Genomic DNA, 19,716 nt, shown 5'->3' on the forward strand with positions numbered 1-19,716 from the left:
TGTGCCCCATTTTTTTCCCAAAATAATAAAAATAACATGTGGCACTTATTAGGCTAAGCCCTCTTTTGCTGTCAGTTCATGTGACTCGGCTGCTAAAACTTTAAATATAAGGAAGGTATTATGGGAACAGGAAAAGCAGTTCCATTCTTCTTCCAGAAGCAATGGGATCAAGCTGTACTCTTGAGGTCAAGGTCAAGTTTCCTTTTCTCTTTTTTTTACTCTTAGAGCAAGTTGAAGAGCTGAACCACAAATGCTAAAAACATTAGGAGTAACAGCAGGCACCTCTCAGACTCCCTTCCTGGCTGCTTTTTGTCACTCTACTACTACGTAGTATTTTGTTTTTACATGCTTAATCCTGTCTGCATTGAATCCACTTGACATGTAACGCATGCTCATACTCTACAAAATTACAGTAGAGGTGCTTTTCTAGCTGTGACTGAGAGGGCCATCCATCACAAACTGCTGTTTGCAAGAGAACGCGGTGTAGTCTAAAGCACAGTATTCGAAAGTCGTGCTTGTACAGCAATCACTAATTCTGCCAGGTGAATGCAAGCCCAGGGCAGGAGAATGTTACGTAAAGGGCTAAATAATGCAGCCAGCAGAGTAAGCAAAACCGAAAAAGCGCAAAGAAATGTAGAATTCTGCTGGTGGCTTTCCTGAAAACGGTGCCCAGAGCACCATACTCCTATAATATTGTGGGTATAGAAAAGCAAGAAAGGAGGTAATAAACAAAGCTTTAATTTCAGGTCCTAAAATTCAGGAGGGTCATTTAGCAAGAATGCCATCACTGCTCAAACTGAAGAGTAGCAGTACGAATGGCTGGTAGTTGGGGACCGAAGGGTGAAACCAAGCTTACACCAGCTATTGATATATGAATGTCTAAGCAAATCAATAAAAATAGCTGATGTTTATGGTATCTGCATAAGAAAGACACATTTGCAGCTCCAGAAAGAATTCTGCTCTGTTAATTAGTAACTTTCCCGACTTCTACGGAACATAAACTTTCCCTAAAAGAACACAGCTTCATAAAAGGCAAAGTAAAACAACATGATCTTTGGATACGTATTCATTACTCCAGTCACTTCTGAGAGAAGACTCTAGCTAGATTTGCTGAATTATCCAAATTTGCCCAGCATTTATTAAACAGTGGAGAAAAGTAAATTAGCATTAATCTATTAGTCAAGTTAGTGTTAACTACTCACAGAACTATGGGTGAGAAGCAAACCTGATTTATTGTGCATGTACAAGAGGTGAACAAATTCAGGAATAAAAATGGGTGCTTATTAAGAACTATGCTAATAGAATATCAGGGTATGATCTGGAACAGAAAAAAAAAATTATCTGGTGCAACTTCATATAAAGTATGGGACTTACGCTAATATTCTCTAAACCACAGAGAAAATATGCAGCACTTAGAATTCATTACCTTATACTTTAGATGAACCTCTAATTACTGGTCAACAAGATACTTATAATACACTAATAGATTTCAAAAAATATCAGCTGCTTTGATTTCAACAGCAACGTTCCTAACACCTCATTCACGTCAAACACCTGTTTGACACTTTGGAAAACTTTTCTACAATTGTAATTCTCAGCTACTCTTGTCACGCATGTGACGTGAATGGAAAGTAGGGTGAAAATTACTTTGGTACTTTCCATACTCACCTATAAAACAAAGTAAAATAAAGGAAGAAATCCTCTGATGGGATTAGATGGAATTAACAGAGGTCAGAGGATGGAGCCTGGGACCAAATTCTGGCAGAGAACATACGTGGTATTTGGACAGCTAAAAATTATTTCCACATTCAACCAGATTTTCTTTTACAATCATTTTAGGAAGAATCCTTTTACACAAACAGAAATACTCCACAACAATGTAAATGCTGTAAGCACTTCCTTACTACTGTTAACTTATTTTATACTTACTTTCAGTATCATCTGGGATATTAACAACCTGTGTGATACACTGTAATGGTGACATAGAGGATTTTTTTTTAATCTCAGTGTGTAGTAAGACAAAAGCTACATTTAAAACATTCAAAACATTTTAAAAACAAGATTACAAGTATTAAACAAAAACACAGTAAACTCTGCACGTAGGCTTGACGACACAAAGATTACCATTGGAACTATTTTAGACAGTGGAAGACAAACCTCTTTAAATACACTTAAAATGAACAGAACTAGATAGAAATACATCTTCTGAGAAATGCATTAATATTAAACATTTAAGATTATAATTTTGAAGTAAACAAGGATATGCACAAATATTGCTTCAATTTTGCCCAGGTTTATTAACCATTTTACTACATCTGAATTTGTTACAGACTTAAAGATGCAACCTCTCTGTTACATGTATTAAAAAAAACAACCGACAGCAGCAGCATATATCCAGATTAATAATTTATTTGGATATTTAGAGAAAAGACAAAGTCAGAGGTAAGCGCTTAAATATTTGTAAGAAAAAATTCACAAGTGTCAGATACAAAAGATTACATATTAAGGATTTCCACAAATATGAAACAATGCTTTCTCTCACTTCCAAAATACCGTAACGAATAAAATGATGACAAAGAAATTTCTGTGAACTGAATTTTCATGAAACCACAATGTAACATTTTTTCCTTAGATTTAATTAGCATCTGCTTTCCTTGGGATAGTTAAATTATCAGTTTTGTTTGCTTTCTATATTAGTTGGCTAAGCAGAAAGATTGTTTACGCCACTAGTTAACTGATATCAAATCTGTGTCCTTGTACCAAAAGTCTCTGGATTAAAAATGCATGTCTCCATGATCTTTAACAGAAATATAAATTAAAAAATTATTAACGTGGTTAAATTTTATTACTCTGGTTGCAGAAATCATGTATAGAATATAATACAGCAACAGACTTAGCGATACAAAAACCCAAAATTTTCTAAAGTTATAAAGAAAACCTAAATTAGAAACATTTAGTATAGAGTGATGGAAAAAGCACATAGCAAATGCTTCACACACTATTAATTTTAGATTGAAAAACAGAATACTTTTTTAAAAACTCACCAACGGCATTTTTGTATACAATATCACTTAGAAAACAGTTTATTTATCCTGACAGTAACCTATACAGCGCATCAGACTTACGGGCAAAGTAACCCTTTCAAACCAATTAATTTATCTATGCAAAACCGTTAAATACACTGTATTTAGGGTACAGTCTGCACCACATTTCTGTGTTCTGATACAGGTGACACTCAAGTCATAACAGATATATCCGTTAATGTAGTGTCTCTCTTTTTTCGGTTGTGGAAATACCTGCAGAAATTCTGACCGCTGCTGCCTTGTGCAGCACAGCATATACAACAAAACACGCTGTTCTTGTAACAAAGCTAAATAAATCATGCCATGATTGACATGTTCCACTCTTTTGTGCGAGCATATGGCATAAAACATACACTACTTCAACAGGTTCAACAACAATAAAAAATCTTCCAGTGTTTTATTTGCCTATTCTCTGGACTACCCAGTCCTGCTGGCAGAGGGGACAGCGATTATTCTGTTTCACCCACAAGGACATGCAGCAATTGTGGAAGGAATGATTGCATTCTCCCCAAACCACTGAAAAATAAGAAAGAACACATTCCAGTCACACTCAGCTGGTGAATCAACACCTACAGCAAGGTCCAAGCTATCATTCTCAGATGTTTCTAACCACTGCAAGCTTTAGAGACAAAACGGGTCATCATGCAGTTCTTCACTGAGATTGGACTATTATGGTCCTTCTGGTAACAGTCAGTTCTCTGTTACCAATCCAATTATAAAAAAAAAGAAATATATTCTCACCTTCTTGTATAAAGTGACACAGTTTTGTGAATGTATAAACACATTTATCAATTCTGTCCAGGAAATAGGTGCAACTTCCTAAGTTCTTCACTCTTAACTTCCCCAGTACGAAAATATAGCCCATGCGCTACTGACTACCACACAAGAGCGCATCAACAACCTCTCATCTGAAAAGCAGCGTTTGAACTTAAACGCATGGTATCAAGGAGGCACATGTGACACAGCAGCACAGTATTTAGCCTCAAAATGGGACCTTAGGCCAAAAGTTATTCACAGGCTACAACTTTTTCAACACAACAACAAGGGTTATCTATTGTCCATCTACTCCTAAATAAAGTGTTACTTTGCTTTTTTTCTCTATTAGTTCACATTTTCCTTATTGGAACACAAGGGTACCAATCAAAGGAGTGCTGTAAATCGTGGGGTTTTTTCTTCCCTCTGACCATCTTAAACAGGGTACTTAGAAAGCCAATTAAGATATCTGGAACATTAAGTTCCTGTTCTCATTCAAATATTCATCAAAACCAACTGTGGATTAAGTTTGAAACAACATACTTCAAAACAGAAAGAGTAAGGGTGTGGGAAGGTTTAAAAGTTGACTTAAAGGCTTAAAGCAAACTCTTTTGAGACAATTTTTAATACTTCGAATTTAAATACATCAAAATTAAATTAAGATTTACTTTTGCATACATTGGTATAAATTGAAAGTGTGTTTATATTTAAACTGCATTATGGCAAACTTTTTCAAATAAAAAGTGAATAAACAAGCAAACACCTCCACTATGTCTGAATTAAGACTGGGAAAAATACTGCTTTCTAATCCAGATAAACATTTATTTCAGAATAGAGGATTTTTATTGGTATTACCACGGTGTCTTCGGGCAGGCATCTCAGAAGAAAAAAAAAGTAGCCTTTTCCTACTCACTTCAAAGTGTACATTATAATCTCCTAAATTATGCTCAGGATGAGAGAAATTTAAACCTCTCAGTTGCATATGTGTTGACTGCAAATTTGAAGCTGCTTAGTTCTACTGCAAATTTGAAGCTGCATGCCTGAAGTAAAAACTAATTTTATTAGTGCTTAAAATAAGGCATAAAGTGTTACTAATGTAAAAAGATGACACGACATAGAACAAAACACCAATTTACTTTTGAGCATTAATAAAATCAGTACTCCCTTCAAACCTTAAAATGCACCCTACTGAGAGAAGCCTCAATTGAAAAACAAGTGAATTAAATCACTACATACCAACACAATCTTCTTGTTTGTTTTCAGCTTGACATCTAAGACAGGCATCTGAAAGTAAACAAGAACAAGACTCAATTTGATTCTCAGGATTCCATCTTAAGAATAGGTTTGTCAGAGGAAAATATAAACTCTAAAACCAAGTTACAAAGGTAAAAATCCCAAGTTTTGCTGTCTAGTTTAGCCCTTTAATGTTAAATAACCCCCTCTAAATTTTAAAACAGTGCACATGACAATGAAATTTGAAAGAGATCAGGAGACTATAAACTGTCCAACAAGTATTTGTTTATTGCTTTGGTATTTTCATAACTTCTGCTCAAAAAAGCCTTCTCCATTTTGTAGCTGTAACAACCAGCAAATTTTTGCCAAGGTACTCAGGCATATTAAGACCAGAGCAAGCATAAAGCCAAACCCTAACTGCAGGACTTTGTTTTTCAGATGTCAGCGTCTCCTTTTAAGGAAATCATTCACAATTTTCATTTTTCTTAGGCTGTACATCTTTCACCACAATGCCCACCTCCTACTACTTTTTATATAGTAGTTTTCCTTAATAACTACCTACACGTAATTGTCACAAGAGTCACAGACACATGCAAACATATTGGTCAATTTGATAACATAAATGAATAAACATGGAACAGTATCTGATTAAAAATATTTATCACCTTCACGCACTCCAGTCCGTGGCTATCGGACTGGATGGCAGGTTCAGGAGTCAGTAAGATACACAAGTGACAACTTCCAGGCTTAGTACAGCGCCACACATACAGTGGAAAAATGCCTTTGTTTCTCCTTTGCCCCAGCTTGGGCTGCTGTAGACATATGTGCACATCCCATGCACAACAGAAAGCGTTCAACTATTATGGGAGCAAACGCATCGTCATCTCGTCCAAAGAAAACGTAATAGTTTAAACAAAAGTGTCCTGCAGATTGGATTTGGCCTACATGTCATTAGTTGGACTATATTTTCCTAGCAGATAGAAAAATAATGTGCTGCAGAAAATTAGATTTGAGTATTTTTGCTTTCTCTGACAGAGACAACCGATACTTCTATTTTAGATCCACCTGCACAGACATTCCTCATTTCCTCATGTTCCAACAAAGAGGACAGAAACTCTGAAATAGTTGCCCTTTCCTCAGTGAGATAAAAGAAAGGCAGTAAATAAAGTTTCCTGTTGTCTGTTCCTGTAATTTATATTTCCACAGCAACTAAGAGCCAAGCTGCAGGGAAGATTCAGCCAAACTTCTTCAACTTGTATATCAAAGCAAACTGACCTAGGGTCACCTCAATGTGCAGGGCAGTAAGCTGTGGCAGACTAGCAGTTGCCATAAAAGCAGCTTTCCTGTCCTAACCCTAGATTTGCGGTTTAAGACAGAGAAGCAGCACAGAGAGCTGAGGACAGAAATCACTGCCACCATACCAAGGTAAGCTGTCCCCGCTCTTGCATCATAACCCTAAGGGTGTCAGTCTGAAAGGTTAAGCAAATCTAAGTCAGTACTGCTGCAATCCTGCCCTTCCCAGCTATCACCTGCATTTTGCTTCCTTTCCCTTGTGCTTCTGTTATCCTTAAAGACCATGCTGGTTCAAGGAGTTAAACCAGCAGAAAATCAAGCCAGCTAACACTTCCTTCCCTTGCAAAAATCAAATAAATTAACTTTCAACGAGTGCCAGCTGAAGTCTGGCACTGCCTCCAACCTAAGGTTACTGCAGATGCAGTGGCTCTACAGGAGCCAGACCAGGTCTGGCAGGGTCAACGGGAAATTGTTAAACTGAAGCCAGTAATGATTAAGTTTCACATTCTAACAATGCGGTTTCTTCTCAAAAAAAACAGTTACCAGACTTTTCTGCTGGTTTCAGATAAGCAGTATTCCCTTTTTTTTTTAAATTTCATAAAAACTCTGGGTAAGATTTTGTTCATTTAAGACTTTTTTATAATGCTAACAGGCTAGCTAGAACAGGGAAATACAGTCTTAAAATTATGCCTTACACAGCTGATGAAACCAATTTCCTGTTTCCAGGGTGGTCTCTGCTCAGCATATAAAAGCAGACCATCTTCAAAACATGCTTATGCACGAGGTGAATCTCCCACTGCTTCAGCCTGGGCTGCATCTTTTTTTCCTCTAGAACACCTTTCGTGCCTTTTCTGTTCCAGAGGACGTTCTCGGTAAAAACGTGTCTGAGAAATGACAGCGCTGCATTGTCTGTTAAGCCAAAACCTGACTGAATTTGCAGCATCATGCTTCCTGGACCTACAACACCAAGGCACTCTGGAAGGAATCCTGGGTCATTTGTCCCGCCAGACTGTACCAAGCCCAACTGAGAGGGCAGTTATGCCTAGGATGACTCAGCAGAAAAGTAAAAATTGGATACAGATATACAGTAGAAGATGATTCTAAAGAATTTTCAGAGATTCTAGCTAAATACCATATTTGTAAAAGATGTTGGAAAACAGTAATGCCAGCCAATGATGAGGCTGCTTTCAAAAAGATCCTGCAGATTTCAAAACCAGGTAAACTAACCCCTTACTTTTCAATAGATTTTTCGGTATGTTCACGTGTGTTAAACTGCACTAGTAATGAGAAGGCTTAAGTAGAAGTGTTAGAGACTGCAGACTGACAGATACGAAAACGGATTTGTATCTACATCCGCAACTACTTCTTCAAAAAAAAAACAACAACCCAAACAAACAAAACCAGAGCGCACCACCACACATCCAGCACTTGGGCCAGCTCGGCGGTAGCTCGGCACTCGTGGAGCTCGCCCACAGACAAGGCTCGGACCCCACGGAGGAGGCGCCTTCGCGGAGGACGGGGAAGGCGGGGCGGCAGCCCCCCGCCCGGCCCCGGCACACGCTCGGCCCGCAGCCCCGCCAGCGCTCCGGCCGCGCCGCGGCAGGGAGAGGGGCGGGAGGCCGGCCAGGGGCGCGGCCAGGCGGGGCAGGGGCAGCCGCTCGCGGCCCGAGAGGAAGGCGCGGGCCTGCGCCCTCGAGCGCCCCTGCCCCGCCTTGGGGCCCGGCGGCCGTGGCGGCCGGCTCTTACCCATGACCTGCACCCGGCAAATGGCGCAGGTGTCGCACTCCACGTCCCAGCTCCACATGGCCACCGCGTTCCACTTCTTCAGCGAGAACATCCTGTCGGGGGCGCCCGCCTTGGAACCCGCCGAGCCCGGGTGCGAGTGGGGGGCGCCCAGCTCGTCCCCGTCCTCCACGTCGGCCATGGCGGAGGGGGCGGGGACGCGGCGGCGCGCGGCGGGCAGTGGCGCGGGGCTGCAGCGCCCCCCCGCGGCGGCAGCGGGCGCGGCCCAGCCCCGGGCGCGGCGTCCCGCAGCGCTCCCAAAGCCGCCGAACGCTCCGCCGGCCGCGTCAGCCCGCAGCTGTGACACTCCCCGAAAGTCCACGTCCGTATTATTTCTGTTTTCACTGTTCCTATAGAAGGGCTTGGGTGGGAAGGGACCTTCAAAGCCCACCCAGTCCAACCCCCCTGCCAGGAGCAGGGACATCCCCAACCAGATCAGGTTGCTCAGAGCCCCAGCCAACCTGGCCTGGAATGTTTCCAGGGATGGGGCATCCACCGCCTCTGAGGGCAACCTGGGACAGTGTCCCACCAGCCTCAGTGGAAAAAATTTCTTCCTTATGTCCAGTCTGAATCTACCTCCCTCTAGTTTAAAACCATCACCCCTCGTCCTGTCACACCAGGCCATGCTGAACAGTCTCTCCCCACCTTTCCTGCAGCCCCCTTTGGGCACTGGGAGCCGCTCTCAGGTCTCCCCGGAGCCTCCTCTTCTCCAGGCTGAACAGCCCCAGCTCTCTCAGCCTGGCCTCACAGCAGAGCTGCTCCAGCCTCTGATCATCTCTGTGGCCTCCTCTGGACCCTCTCCAACAGCTCCACGTCCTTCTGATGTTGGGGGCTCCAGAGCTGGATGCAGTGCTGCAGGTGGGGTCTCACCAGAGCAGAGCAGAGGGGCAGAATCCCCTCCCTCGACCTGCTGGCCACGCTGCTGGGGATGCAGCCCAGGATGCCGTTGGCCTTCTGGGCTGCAAGGGCGCACGTTGCTGGCTCATGTTGAGCTTCTCATCCACCAGCACCCCCAAGTCCTTCTCCTCAGGGCTGCTCTCCATCCATTCTCTGCCCAGCCTGGATTTGTGCCTGGGATTGCCCTGCCCCATGTCCAGGACCTTGCCCTTGGCCTGGTTGAACTCTATTAGGTTTGCATGGGCCCACCTCTCCAGCCTGTCCAGGTCCCTCTGAATGGCATTCCTCCCTTCCAGTGTGTCAACCACACCACACAGCTTGGTGTCATCAGCAAACTTGCTGAGGGTGCACTCTGTCCTAGCGTCCATGTCACCAACAAAGACATTAAACAGGGCCAGGCCCAATATCGACCCCTGAGGAATGCCACTGGTCACCGGTGTCCACTTGGACATTGAGCCATTGACCACCACTCTCTGAGTGCGGCCATCCAGCCCACTCCTTATCCACCGAGTGGTCCGTCCATCAAAACCATGTCTCTGCAGCTTAGAGAGAAGGATGTCGTGCAGGACAGTGTCAAATGCCTTGCATAAGGCCAGGTAGATGATGTCCATTGCTCATCCCCCATCCTGTAACCCCCGCTTCGTGAAGCCATGTTGGCTTAGCATGGTTTCCAGAAGAATCTGCTCCATGACCTTGCCAGGCACAAAGGTGAGGCAGACTGGCCTGGAGTTCCCCAGGTCTTCTTTGTTCCCCTTTTTAAAAATGGGCGTTACGTTACTCCTCTTCCAGTCATTGGGGACCTCACCAGACCACCACAACTTATCAAATACAATGGACAGGGGCTTGGCAACTTCATCCGCCAGTTCCCTCAGAACCCACGAATGGATCTCATCAGGTCCCATAGACTGTGCACCTTCAGGTTCCTCAGATGTTCCCCAACCTTGTATGTTTCATTCTATACATGCTATGAAAATTCCTCTTGTGAAAATGCCATGATTATATTGCGTTCCCAGTTCTCAAAGTCTACAGTCTCTAGCAACTGGGTTGATTACATTAAAAAATGAAGTATTTACATACACAATTACATACATCTTAAAAAGTGGAGCTTCAAAGCGTGGATAAGAAAAAAGCTAAACAATATACATCATTATTTTAGAATAGAAACCCACATTTCGTTTCTAATCTTTACCCAAATAGAAGTATTACAAAATTGACTTTCCCAATTTAGCAGCCTGCCTCTTTAAGCCTACTTTAAGGTAAGTTTGTTAAGTAATGCTGATATTCATGTACAAATTAAACTTGAAAGACACAATGTTCTAAAGTTAGGACAAACAAGTTAATGGCATTTGTAATAGCTAAAGTCAGATACAGTCCGAGTTTCTTTTCCTTTTCTCGAGACTTCTCAGGATTTCTCCTGCACAGAAGTGATCTATCACACTGTCAAACAAATCAACTACATTCAGAGCACTTGATTGTGTCCCACAAAGAACTTCCTTGGCCACTTTGGGTACATACGCCACACTGGTTTCGTAGGTAGTCTGGGACATTTCTATGGAGGTGTACCCTAAAATATCAACAGACACTGAACAGGAAGGATCAGCTGGACACACCAGATGTGCATGGACCACACTGGATCACCTTAGCTCATCCACCAAGCACAAAGCTAAAGGCAAGAGTCTTCTCTAGCCCTGGATCTGACCACGTCCCCTGCCCTTTACTTCTGATTAGTTCATTTCCATTTATCAAGTCTGGTCACATGCAGAAATCTCAGTATGTGCGCAGTGGTTTTGGTGGTTGGGCTGAACTTTGAGCATTGGTTTGCACAGCCAAATGACTCCCATCACACTTACATTGCTGGCTGAGGCAAGATCTTAAATGTGAGTCAGTTCCCACTTGTACTGTAGAAAAATCAGAAATACTGTAGAAAATTCTCTATTTGTTAACCCATTGTTAGAAAAGTCATACTAACCAGACTGCTTGTCTTAGCTGTTCTGTACTAGTACCAGTGCAGCTCTGGATCTATGTCAGATTGTGGTGCTAAGCTTTAAAAAACAGACTGTATCACTGCTTACTAACTTGAGAAATTGTACCGCTTCAAAAAAATAATATCTGCGCTCAGCAGAAATGATGCCGAGTTGAGGTTTCAAAATACTTCTTGGTTTTGCCAACTTTCCTTCAATAAAAATTGCTGCTGATTGTCACAGCTGGGTTACAGATGATTATAAAGGTACAGAAATAATTATGTGTAAGGTATAAAGAGAATCACAGAGACAAAAGTGACATATTTTGAAGGAAAGCAATGGCAGAGATAGAAATTGCATTTCTTAATCCCCTTTTACCATTCAAAATATCATTTAGTCCAGAAATGTAGTTTTCCTTGTAACAGAAATAACTATCATTTATCGCCATGGAATTCAGCTCTTAGATGGTAAGAGCAATAAAAGAACATGTACAAAATTCATGTTAATTTTAATATTCATTAGAAAAAACAATTTCAGAAAACTTGAATGCTGTGATCCCTAAACAAGCTCAGATTTTCTTTATGTTGAGAAACCAGAGGATCTTTATTTTGCCTCTAAATGGAGATTAAAAAAAAAAAAAAAAAAAAGCCTGTTGCAGTCACTAACTTTTTTTTTTTTTTTTTTTAATTCACACAATTTGCCTTGTCATCTCTAATTTTTCTTACCAGGTATTACATGGAAATGGGGTGCAATTCTCTTCTTCAGTTCTAAGAGCTCATAAGAATGAACTATGACACAGATAATTACCTTTGGGTGCTGTCAAAATGTCACATATTTGCAAATGCAAATATAAAACATACCAATTTCAGTAATTCGCCAATGCTAACTTTAACCTTTCCCTGAACTTAACTTCATGATGCTATAAAGCAATTTTTTCTGCACAACGGGGAAGGAGGCAGCAAAACAAGTGGCTCAAGTACACAGGAACTGCTCTGGATGTCTGTGGATAGAAGGAAGTCAGTAAAATATCAAACATGGTCATTAAGACAATTCCAATCCCTTTCTTTAATCTCTCTTCCTCACCTCTTCCTGCCAGATGCCATCAGGCATAACCAGCTCCTCGGCCAGGCACGTCAGTTCAAACGAGATGTGGTTCTGAATTTATTCCAAAAGACTGGGATATCCTCTGATAGAAGAGAGATACGTGAAACATCATTTTCAATATGAAATAGATGTTTTGAAAACTAATTTTTTTCAAAATAAAAAGGAGGTAACTTTTGATTTGGTATACCCTCGTTTGCTTTGTCTTGTCTACCCTTAAAAATAAAACTTGCATTTTTTACTGTGCAGTGCCAGAACTTACATTAGCAGTGAAAGTTGTAGAGCAAATAAGATATAGGTACCTTTAACTCTGTCCATATTGCTTTACAGAAATAAAATAGTTCACATTCGCCAGAATACACATCCACGGAATTGACATTGAGACGACCGACACCGGACAGATCATCACCCCATCGAGCGAACTGAACTGTCGGGACGCTGCAGCTCCGTGGTGGTAGCTATTACAACCGAAACTCTTTTCCCTCTTTCCTTCCTCTCTCTCCTTTCTCTTCCATTTACAAACTTCTTATCGGGTTAATAAAGTTACCTGGCACTTGACTCCATTTTGAGTCTTAATTCTGTTCCCGAGAATACGAACAAAACCACGCTCCGGTGTGTGAGAGGTCGGTCCAGCCGCCCCTAGCCTCCCAGACTCGTCTGAGGTCGGCTAGAACGCAAGGGGGCCTTCCTCTCGTCCGAAATCAGAACGTGACACCAACTAATTATTTTCTTGGCTGTATTATCATCACAAGAGCTGTACAAAAAATTTCTAGCCATTCTGGAGAAGTACTATCCTGGCACCCGAGAATTCATCTGTTCCCTACAGACACACATGACATTAAGGAGGTTGCACGTGGGAGAGTGGCACAAAATACAATAGCTCTTTCAGTGAGTTTTCTTTGTACTGTTTCTGTGTACATTTTCTACATACCTTGTCCCTGTTTTTAACTGTAAAAAAACCCCTATCATTATATCAGATTGAGCAGGGGAAGACTGCATTTACTCTCTTATTCAGACTTTGCTGAAAATGCTCCAAGTTCAATACCTAAATAGAGGAACTGTAACTAAGTTCCTTTCAGTCCAGCAAGTGATTGTTGAGCTAGAATTATAGCTGCTCATTCAATTGTGTGCTTGTGCTGGTTTCGGCTGGGATGGAGCTAATTTTCTTCCCAGTAGCTGCTGTTTTCCATTTGGTAGGTGAAGAACATTGATAATACACCGATGTCACTAGTCATTGCTAAGAGATCAAGGACTTTTTCCAGCTTCCCAGGTTTTGCTAAAGCTCAGGTGCAAGAAGCTGGGAGGGGTATAGCCAGTACCACTGACCCAAACTGGCCAAAGGAAGTATCCTGTACCATAGACCTCATGCTCCGTATATAAGTGGGACTTGGCCGGTGGGTGGCTCTATCGCTCTCTCAGAACGGTTCCGATATCGCTCTCGGTTCCATTCTGTGATCACTGTTTGGGACAGGCTGCATTGGTTGTTGGGTTGGGTTTTTGGGCAGTGAGAAATTGTGCATCGTTCATTTGTATATTCCATTATTATACTTTATTATTATTTTTTTTTATATATATATATATATATATCTTTTCCTTTGCTGTCTTAGTAAACTGTCTTTATCTCAGCCCATGAGTTTTCCTTTCTTTCCAATTCTCTCCCCCATCCCACGTGGGAGAAGGGAGGATGAATGAGCAACTGCATGGTACTGTGCTTAAACCACAACAGTGCTATAGAATGGGAAAAAACAACTTGCTTGGCAACTATGAATGGAGATGTACATGAGAGTAGGTATCCAAATTTGGAATACTGTTTTATGTTACACAATTTATAATGAGTTACATTTCTGCAATAATTTCACAGTACAGATGCAGCGTAATTCATCAAGGATTGATTCTGGATTCTGATTGTCTCCATGTCAAATATTATTCATTCAAAGCTCAAAATGTTTTGACACCCAGCTTACATAATTGCCATAATACTTTTCTTTCCATACTCCTAATCTCATTTCAAATGAATATACAGATGCATCTTCACTTTTAAGAACATTTTCATTCTCTACGCACCTTTATTAAACTCCAAATAGCGCGCAGACAGTGGTTTGGAAACATCTACACTGCTTTTCATAGATTTTCACAAATCTTTTGAGAATGGAGATGCCTGGACATGACCTGACTTTTGGGTTTGCTTTTTTGTTGTTGTTGTTGGGGTTTTTTTCCTCCCCTTTCCTCTTTCTTTTTACAACTTCTTGAGAATTTTTTTTTTTTCCACAGCTTGCTTATTCTGAAACACAGAATCAAAGACTATTTTTATTAATAACAAAACTGTTATGGAAATGTCAGTTTTATGGTAATGCAAAGAACAGTTATGTAAGTATGTGTGTATCTTGGCCAACTAATGGACATGCTGGATTGTATTATTACACTTACTGTTTGTTCTGTCAACAGAATAACATATATCAGAACACTGAAGTACTGTGTCAATTTATCTCTCAAAGAAAAGAATTTAAGCATAGCTCTGTGCCAAAACTACTACTTAAATTCTAGATCATCTATGCCTGTCTGTGCCATTTTACCATCAGGAATACGCTAAACAGGACTCTGAATGGCCAGTACAAATAACAACGTTGTGGTTATAGCCGAGGCCTCGGTGAGGGCAGACGGCGGGGTGCAATAGAGGAAGCCAGCACAGGAAGCAGTACTGGAGCCACACCCCAGCTGCGTGTGTACCGCGTCTGCGCACTAGCACACCTGCGACAAAGCCACCTGTAGGAGTTCTTCAGGTTCTGCTGAAGCTGCCTGATGCAACTGCCGAAATGGAAAATAGACCTCAATGTTAATATGTACAGTTTCTGTGAAAGAGAAGCACAAAGTGAGCATCCAGAAATAAAAAAGAAACCAAAAGAGGAATGAGGGAAATATACTGCATTTGTGGAATAAACTGCATACTGCTTTTACACTGGGAGACTGGAGTGAAGAAATCACAGAAATATACTGCTACCCAGACTAGAAAATGAAGTTTAAAAAAGTACATCCCCACCATTTTCCCAGTATTGCTGCATATGTATCTGATTTGGCTTGAATTTATAGAAGTCTAAGAATGAGTTCAAAGACAGAGAAGTACCAGTAATTCACATTCTTAAACGCATTGTGCGTTATTCATTCAGTGGGACAAATTGACATCATGATACCCAGTATAGAGAAGGGAAATCCTTAAAGAATTGTTACAAAAAAAGTTGATGACCTTTGCATGGGAACCTTTCTGCTTTCACGGAAAGCCTCTGTCTCACAAGGGACTAAATAACTTCTGACTTTGCTGAGCTGCTTTAAGTCTAAACCCTTGAAACTTCTCCATTCTTCACACCACACCCAGGCTCATCCATCTCTCCCTCTGAAGCAGAGATTTCAAGCCAACTATACAAAGACCTGAGACTACTTCATCAAGTTCTCCACTAGGTCCTTGTTTACTAATTGTTTTACTCTCTGCAGTAAAACTCGGATACTGCTATTCCCCATGAACAGTGTGGATTCTCAAGTTAGAAGCTTGTGTCATATTCAATTATCAATTTAAAAAAAAATTAACTGTGGAAACAAAATTATGCATATTTTAACTGAGGTTAGCTGCTTGAGAACGGAACTGCATTCTGAATTGAAACTGAAAAACAAGTTAGGTTGTTCTGCTGTTACAAGGGCGCATATCCTCCACCTTTTTTGTAATACTGACACTTCCTACAAAATTCGTGAGGTAGTGCAATTTGTCTTAATGTTTTTAACATCCTACCGACATTCGGATCCTCCCTAGTATCAGAATAGGCCCTGTAAGCCACTGTTCGCAAATCCTGCTCTCCAAACTAAAAAACTCAAAAAACCCCAGCACCCCCCCTCAAAAGAAAACACCCAACCAAAAAACCAACAAAACACATACAAAAAAAACCAAAAAACAAAACAAAACAGCAACAACAAAAAAAAAACACCCAGCCAATCACAACTCCAACCAAAACACCAGCAAGAGAAGCCACACAGAAATCTGCCTTACAGAAACTCTGTTTAGTCACGTGTTTAAATTACTGTAAGGTATTGTGTAGGTGAAATTAATCCTCTCATCATTCACACTTGCAGACACTATATCCTGTGTACCATGTCATTCAATGCATAATTTTCTTTTTTTGGCTTTGACCCATCTTTCTACTTTTAGATTTTGGCGAAGGTAGTACCAGAATATACACATAGACAATTCAAGCATATACATTAATAATAACAATACTACCACCACCACCCAAAACCATGTAAATGTCACAGCACGGCAGAGTGGTGTGACAGGGAAGACTTGACAGGAATCTGAATCAACTACTCAGGAGGAAGGTAGGTGAATTATTTTGGTTGTTACAGAAATCACTGTTATGGTTTGTATTTAAAAGTTAGATATTTTATGGAGTTTTTCAGCAGTACTGGAACTCATCTGTGTATTTTTCCATCTGTACAGCTTGATGCTTTAAGATCTCACATCTAGGACTAGAGTATTTCTGTTTCAATTTTAAGATACTTGTAAAATCAGTCAGGTAGTCTGTAACATCTAGTCTAATTTATACTAGAGTAAATCAGCAAAACTAGGAAAAAATGTGAGCGAGGGAAACGTACAGGACTAAATACAACTTGTAAGGTAAATTATAAGCTATATTGCATTATTATCATATAGAGAAAATGCTTGTACAAACCTTCCAGCTTAGACTGTCACCCTCTGGGGTGTCAGTTTTATGACTCCAGATGTTTAAAACAACCAAATATTTGACAAACCATTTTACCTGCATCTGGCAGCATTTAAATGCTCTTTAGTTACAGAAACTACAGGGAAGTACTCCTTCCTCTTGGACTTTTAAAATTTGCATTGCTATACAATACATAGCATCTTGCCATCCCCCAGCGTGAAAAAAAGAGAGACTGAATTGTATATACTTACCCTTCGTTCATTAAGTACTTCAAAGGTCTATGGATGAAAGGTGCAACATAAATGTCAGGTCTGAGCATTATTGTAGAACACCTGATTTTTACAGGGGAGTTTCCCCTCTTACTAATTTTATCTCTGTCACCTGCTTTTTGCCATCTGATGAAGACTTGTTTCTGTATCACCTAGCAACAATGTCATGGTGTCCAGGGAAAGCCAAGGCTGAACAGGCAGTGTTAAACCCTGTGCAGCTCCCACCCCTACGCTTCTTAGCCAGCTACTGAGGTAACCCTTCAGTAACCCTTCAGTAGGGACAGCGTCTGCATGCTGATGTAGGAGGAAAACTCAGCGTGAAAACGAGTCTGGCTGGCGTTGAAGCCTTCTGTTGTTATACATATACACATACACACATCCCTGGAGACACCATCTCCTCTCTCTGCTCCCCGACACAGCGGAGCTTGCCACTGAAACACCAATCTGAAGTAAAGCAGGGGATATCTCGCATTTTTTTTGAGAAACCAGAACCAGAACCTTCCACACTATTATTTCAGAGGGACCAGGTAAGAGATTTTTATCTTTAAGCCTTGAATTCAAGTCACACAGTAGATTTACTTTGGCTGTTCTATGATTCTCTCACTTTTTTCCCTGTGTAGGAAGAATGACCAAAAATAGAAGATGAAAGTGGGGAACAAAATCACAACCCCTTAAAGCAAACTAAATTGATTGGATTTTTAAACCATATAATTAATGTTTCTAAAATGAGAATATAGATTCATATCCTCTTTTTGGTGAAACTGTTAACTATCCTTTAAATAAAACTGCCACAGCATTTGCAACAGTAATTACTCTAAAGTAATTTACAAACAGTTAAAAGGTTTGGTCATACAATTTTATGGAACATCGCATTAAGATCTATATATGGATTAATTTTGTCATTTTCTGTAAGCATTCATTAACGTAAAGAATATTTTAAAAGCAATTCAGCAAGGTAATGTAATTACTTTTATTTAAAAAAAAAAAAACAAAACAAGCTTCCTACAAAGCACATGAATTTCCTAAACCCTGCAGCCACTGGATCTTTTTAAACCCTTTATTCTGATTGCAGAGCAACTGATTATCCATTTTTTGGCCCTGATTTAAGTACATAAAGTGACTTTTAAATATATAAGTAGTTTAGCTAAATTACAGTCGTATTTCCAGTTCTTACAGCTCTACCCACAAACTCTGAAATTTTTTTTTTTTTTTAAAACAGCTGCCTATATTGCTGAATCTCAGGAACAGACAAAGTATTCCAGCAGCAGCCTCATCACAGCTAAATGCAGTAATGCTGCCATAGTCTCCTTACTGGTATTTCTGGTTTATTTAGTTTGCATAAATCATATAAACCTTAGTTAAACATGCTTTTGCAGCTATTTGTAAGAACCTTCAGTAAATTGTATCCATTTGTCCATTCTGCTGGAAGTTACTCTTATTTGTTACTGGAAGCTGTTGCTTATCGGCCTAATTTTTATTCCATATGCATGCTCTTTTAAAAACAATACTGAATCAGTCCTTATCACATGTGAGTAAGTGTTCCAAACTTTGTACTTCAAAATACATTCGGATGAGCAGGAATTAAAGATGTCTTCTAAACACTTAATTTTCCATATATTATTGATTCTACAGGCGGACTGTATGAAGATAAATATATATGCTCACCTATATATAGGCTGTAAGTACACATTTTCTCACTATAGTTATCTGCATGTATGATGTGGGACAAAGATGCACAGAACTGTGTGAGAAACTAGCACACTGATTTTCAAGGAATTCAGAGTCCTAGGAAGAACTTCCTCACTACAGAGACCTTACAGATCTAGGATTGTTAGCCTAGTCCAGAACCTGAAAGTATCATCAGCACAGAAGCTACAGATCTCAAGCTGGAATGCCCCTCTCATGTCATGTTTGGAGAAAACGCATCTTAATAGAACAGTTAAAAGAAGCTGGCATATTAGCAGTGAGATGATCAGATTGTTCTGCTACAATCATCGCAGAATCCTTAGAAAAAAAATGTTAACATCCACAGAAGAAAAAAATCCTCCTTTACTTCTGATTTCATCTTTAGCTCCCTCTGCTTTCTGATCTCTGCAAATGAATGTAGTGACCACTCAGACTGGGCCTTAATACAGCTTACCTCAGAACAAATCACAATTAATTCCAAAATGGTTGGGACATTTGCACTGTAATTCCTAGTAGGAGCTTCCACATCAGCAAAGAAGGACAAGAGGTCAGCTCTCTGTACAAGGAAACAAGACATCTCAAGACATTAAAACATGTTTGTACAAAGTTGTCTTACAAAAAATGCGTGTAAGCACAGGAGAGGAGAGCAGGTGCCAAGAAAAGTGGCCAGATTAGATAAAAAGAAAGAAGACTGAGAAAAGTAAAGACTATTTTTCCTGTATGCAATATATTTAAAAATAGGTCTGACAAATTACATAGCTGGTATTGGTACAAAGGACAGGTAATGAAAGACACATCAGTAAGTGAGCGGGGGGAGGGGGGGAATCAGTCATATAACACCAACTAGATTTATTTCTTTACACCAACTCCTGTATGTAAATATCTAATAATTCACTTTTCATATAAACGCTAACATTTAAAAAAAAAAAAAATCCAGATGTCACAATAAACACAG

At 40.3% G+C, this 19,716-nt stretch overlaps 1 protein-coding gene across 3 annotated transcripts; it reads right to left on the minus strand.

Moving 5' to 3' along the window:
• Positions 1-2,393: 2,393 nt before the first annotated feature.
• RNF7 (ring finger protein 7) lies at positions 2,394-8,309 on the minus strand. Of its 3 annotated transcripts, none has more exons than XM_086754414.1 (3): positions 8,116-8,309; positions 5,073-5,120; positions 2,394-3,599 (listed from the first exon to the last, which is right to left on the minus strand). In XM_086754414.1, exons 1-3 carry the CDS (start codon positions 8,284-8,286, stop codon positions 3,543-3,545), a joined length of 276 nt encoding a protein of 91 aa, XP_086610540.1. In that variant the 5' UTR covers positions 8,287-8,309; the 3' UTR covers positions 2,394-3,542. The 3 variants fall into 3 exon arrangements, with proteins under 3 accessions (XP_086610540.1, XP_086610538.1, XP_086610539.1); XM_086754412.1 differs by having other exon boundaries at positions 8,109-8,309; XM_086754413.1 differs by lacking the exon at positions 2,394-3,599 and adding an exon at positions 3,828-3,991 and having other exon boundaries at positions 8,109-8,309.
• Positions 8,310-19,716: the final 11,407 nt, after the last annotated feature.

The sequence above is a fragment of the Chlamydotis macqueenii genome, chromosome 9 (genome assembly GCF_036417535.1).
Source record: "Chlamydotis macqueenii isolate bChlMac1 chromosome 9, bChlMac1.mat, whole genome shotgun sequence".
Classification (NCBI taxonomy): Eukaryota; Metazoa; Chordata; class Aves; order Otidiformes; family Otididae; genus Chlamydotis; species Chlamydotis macqueenii.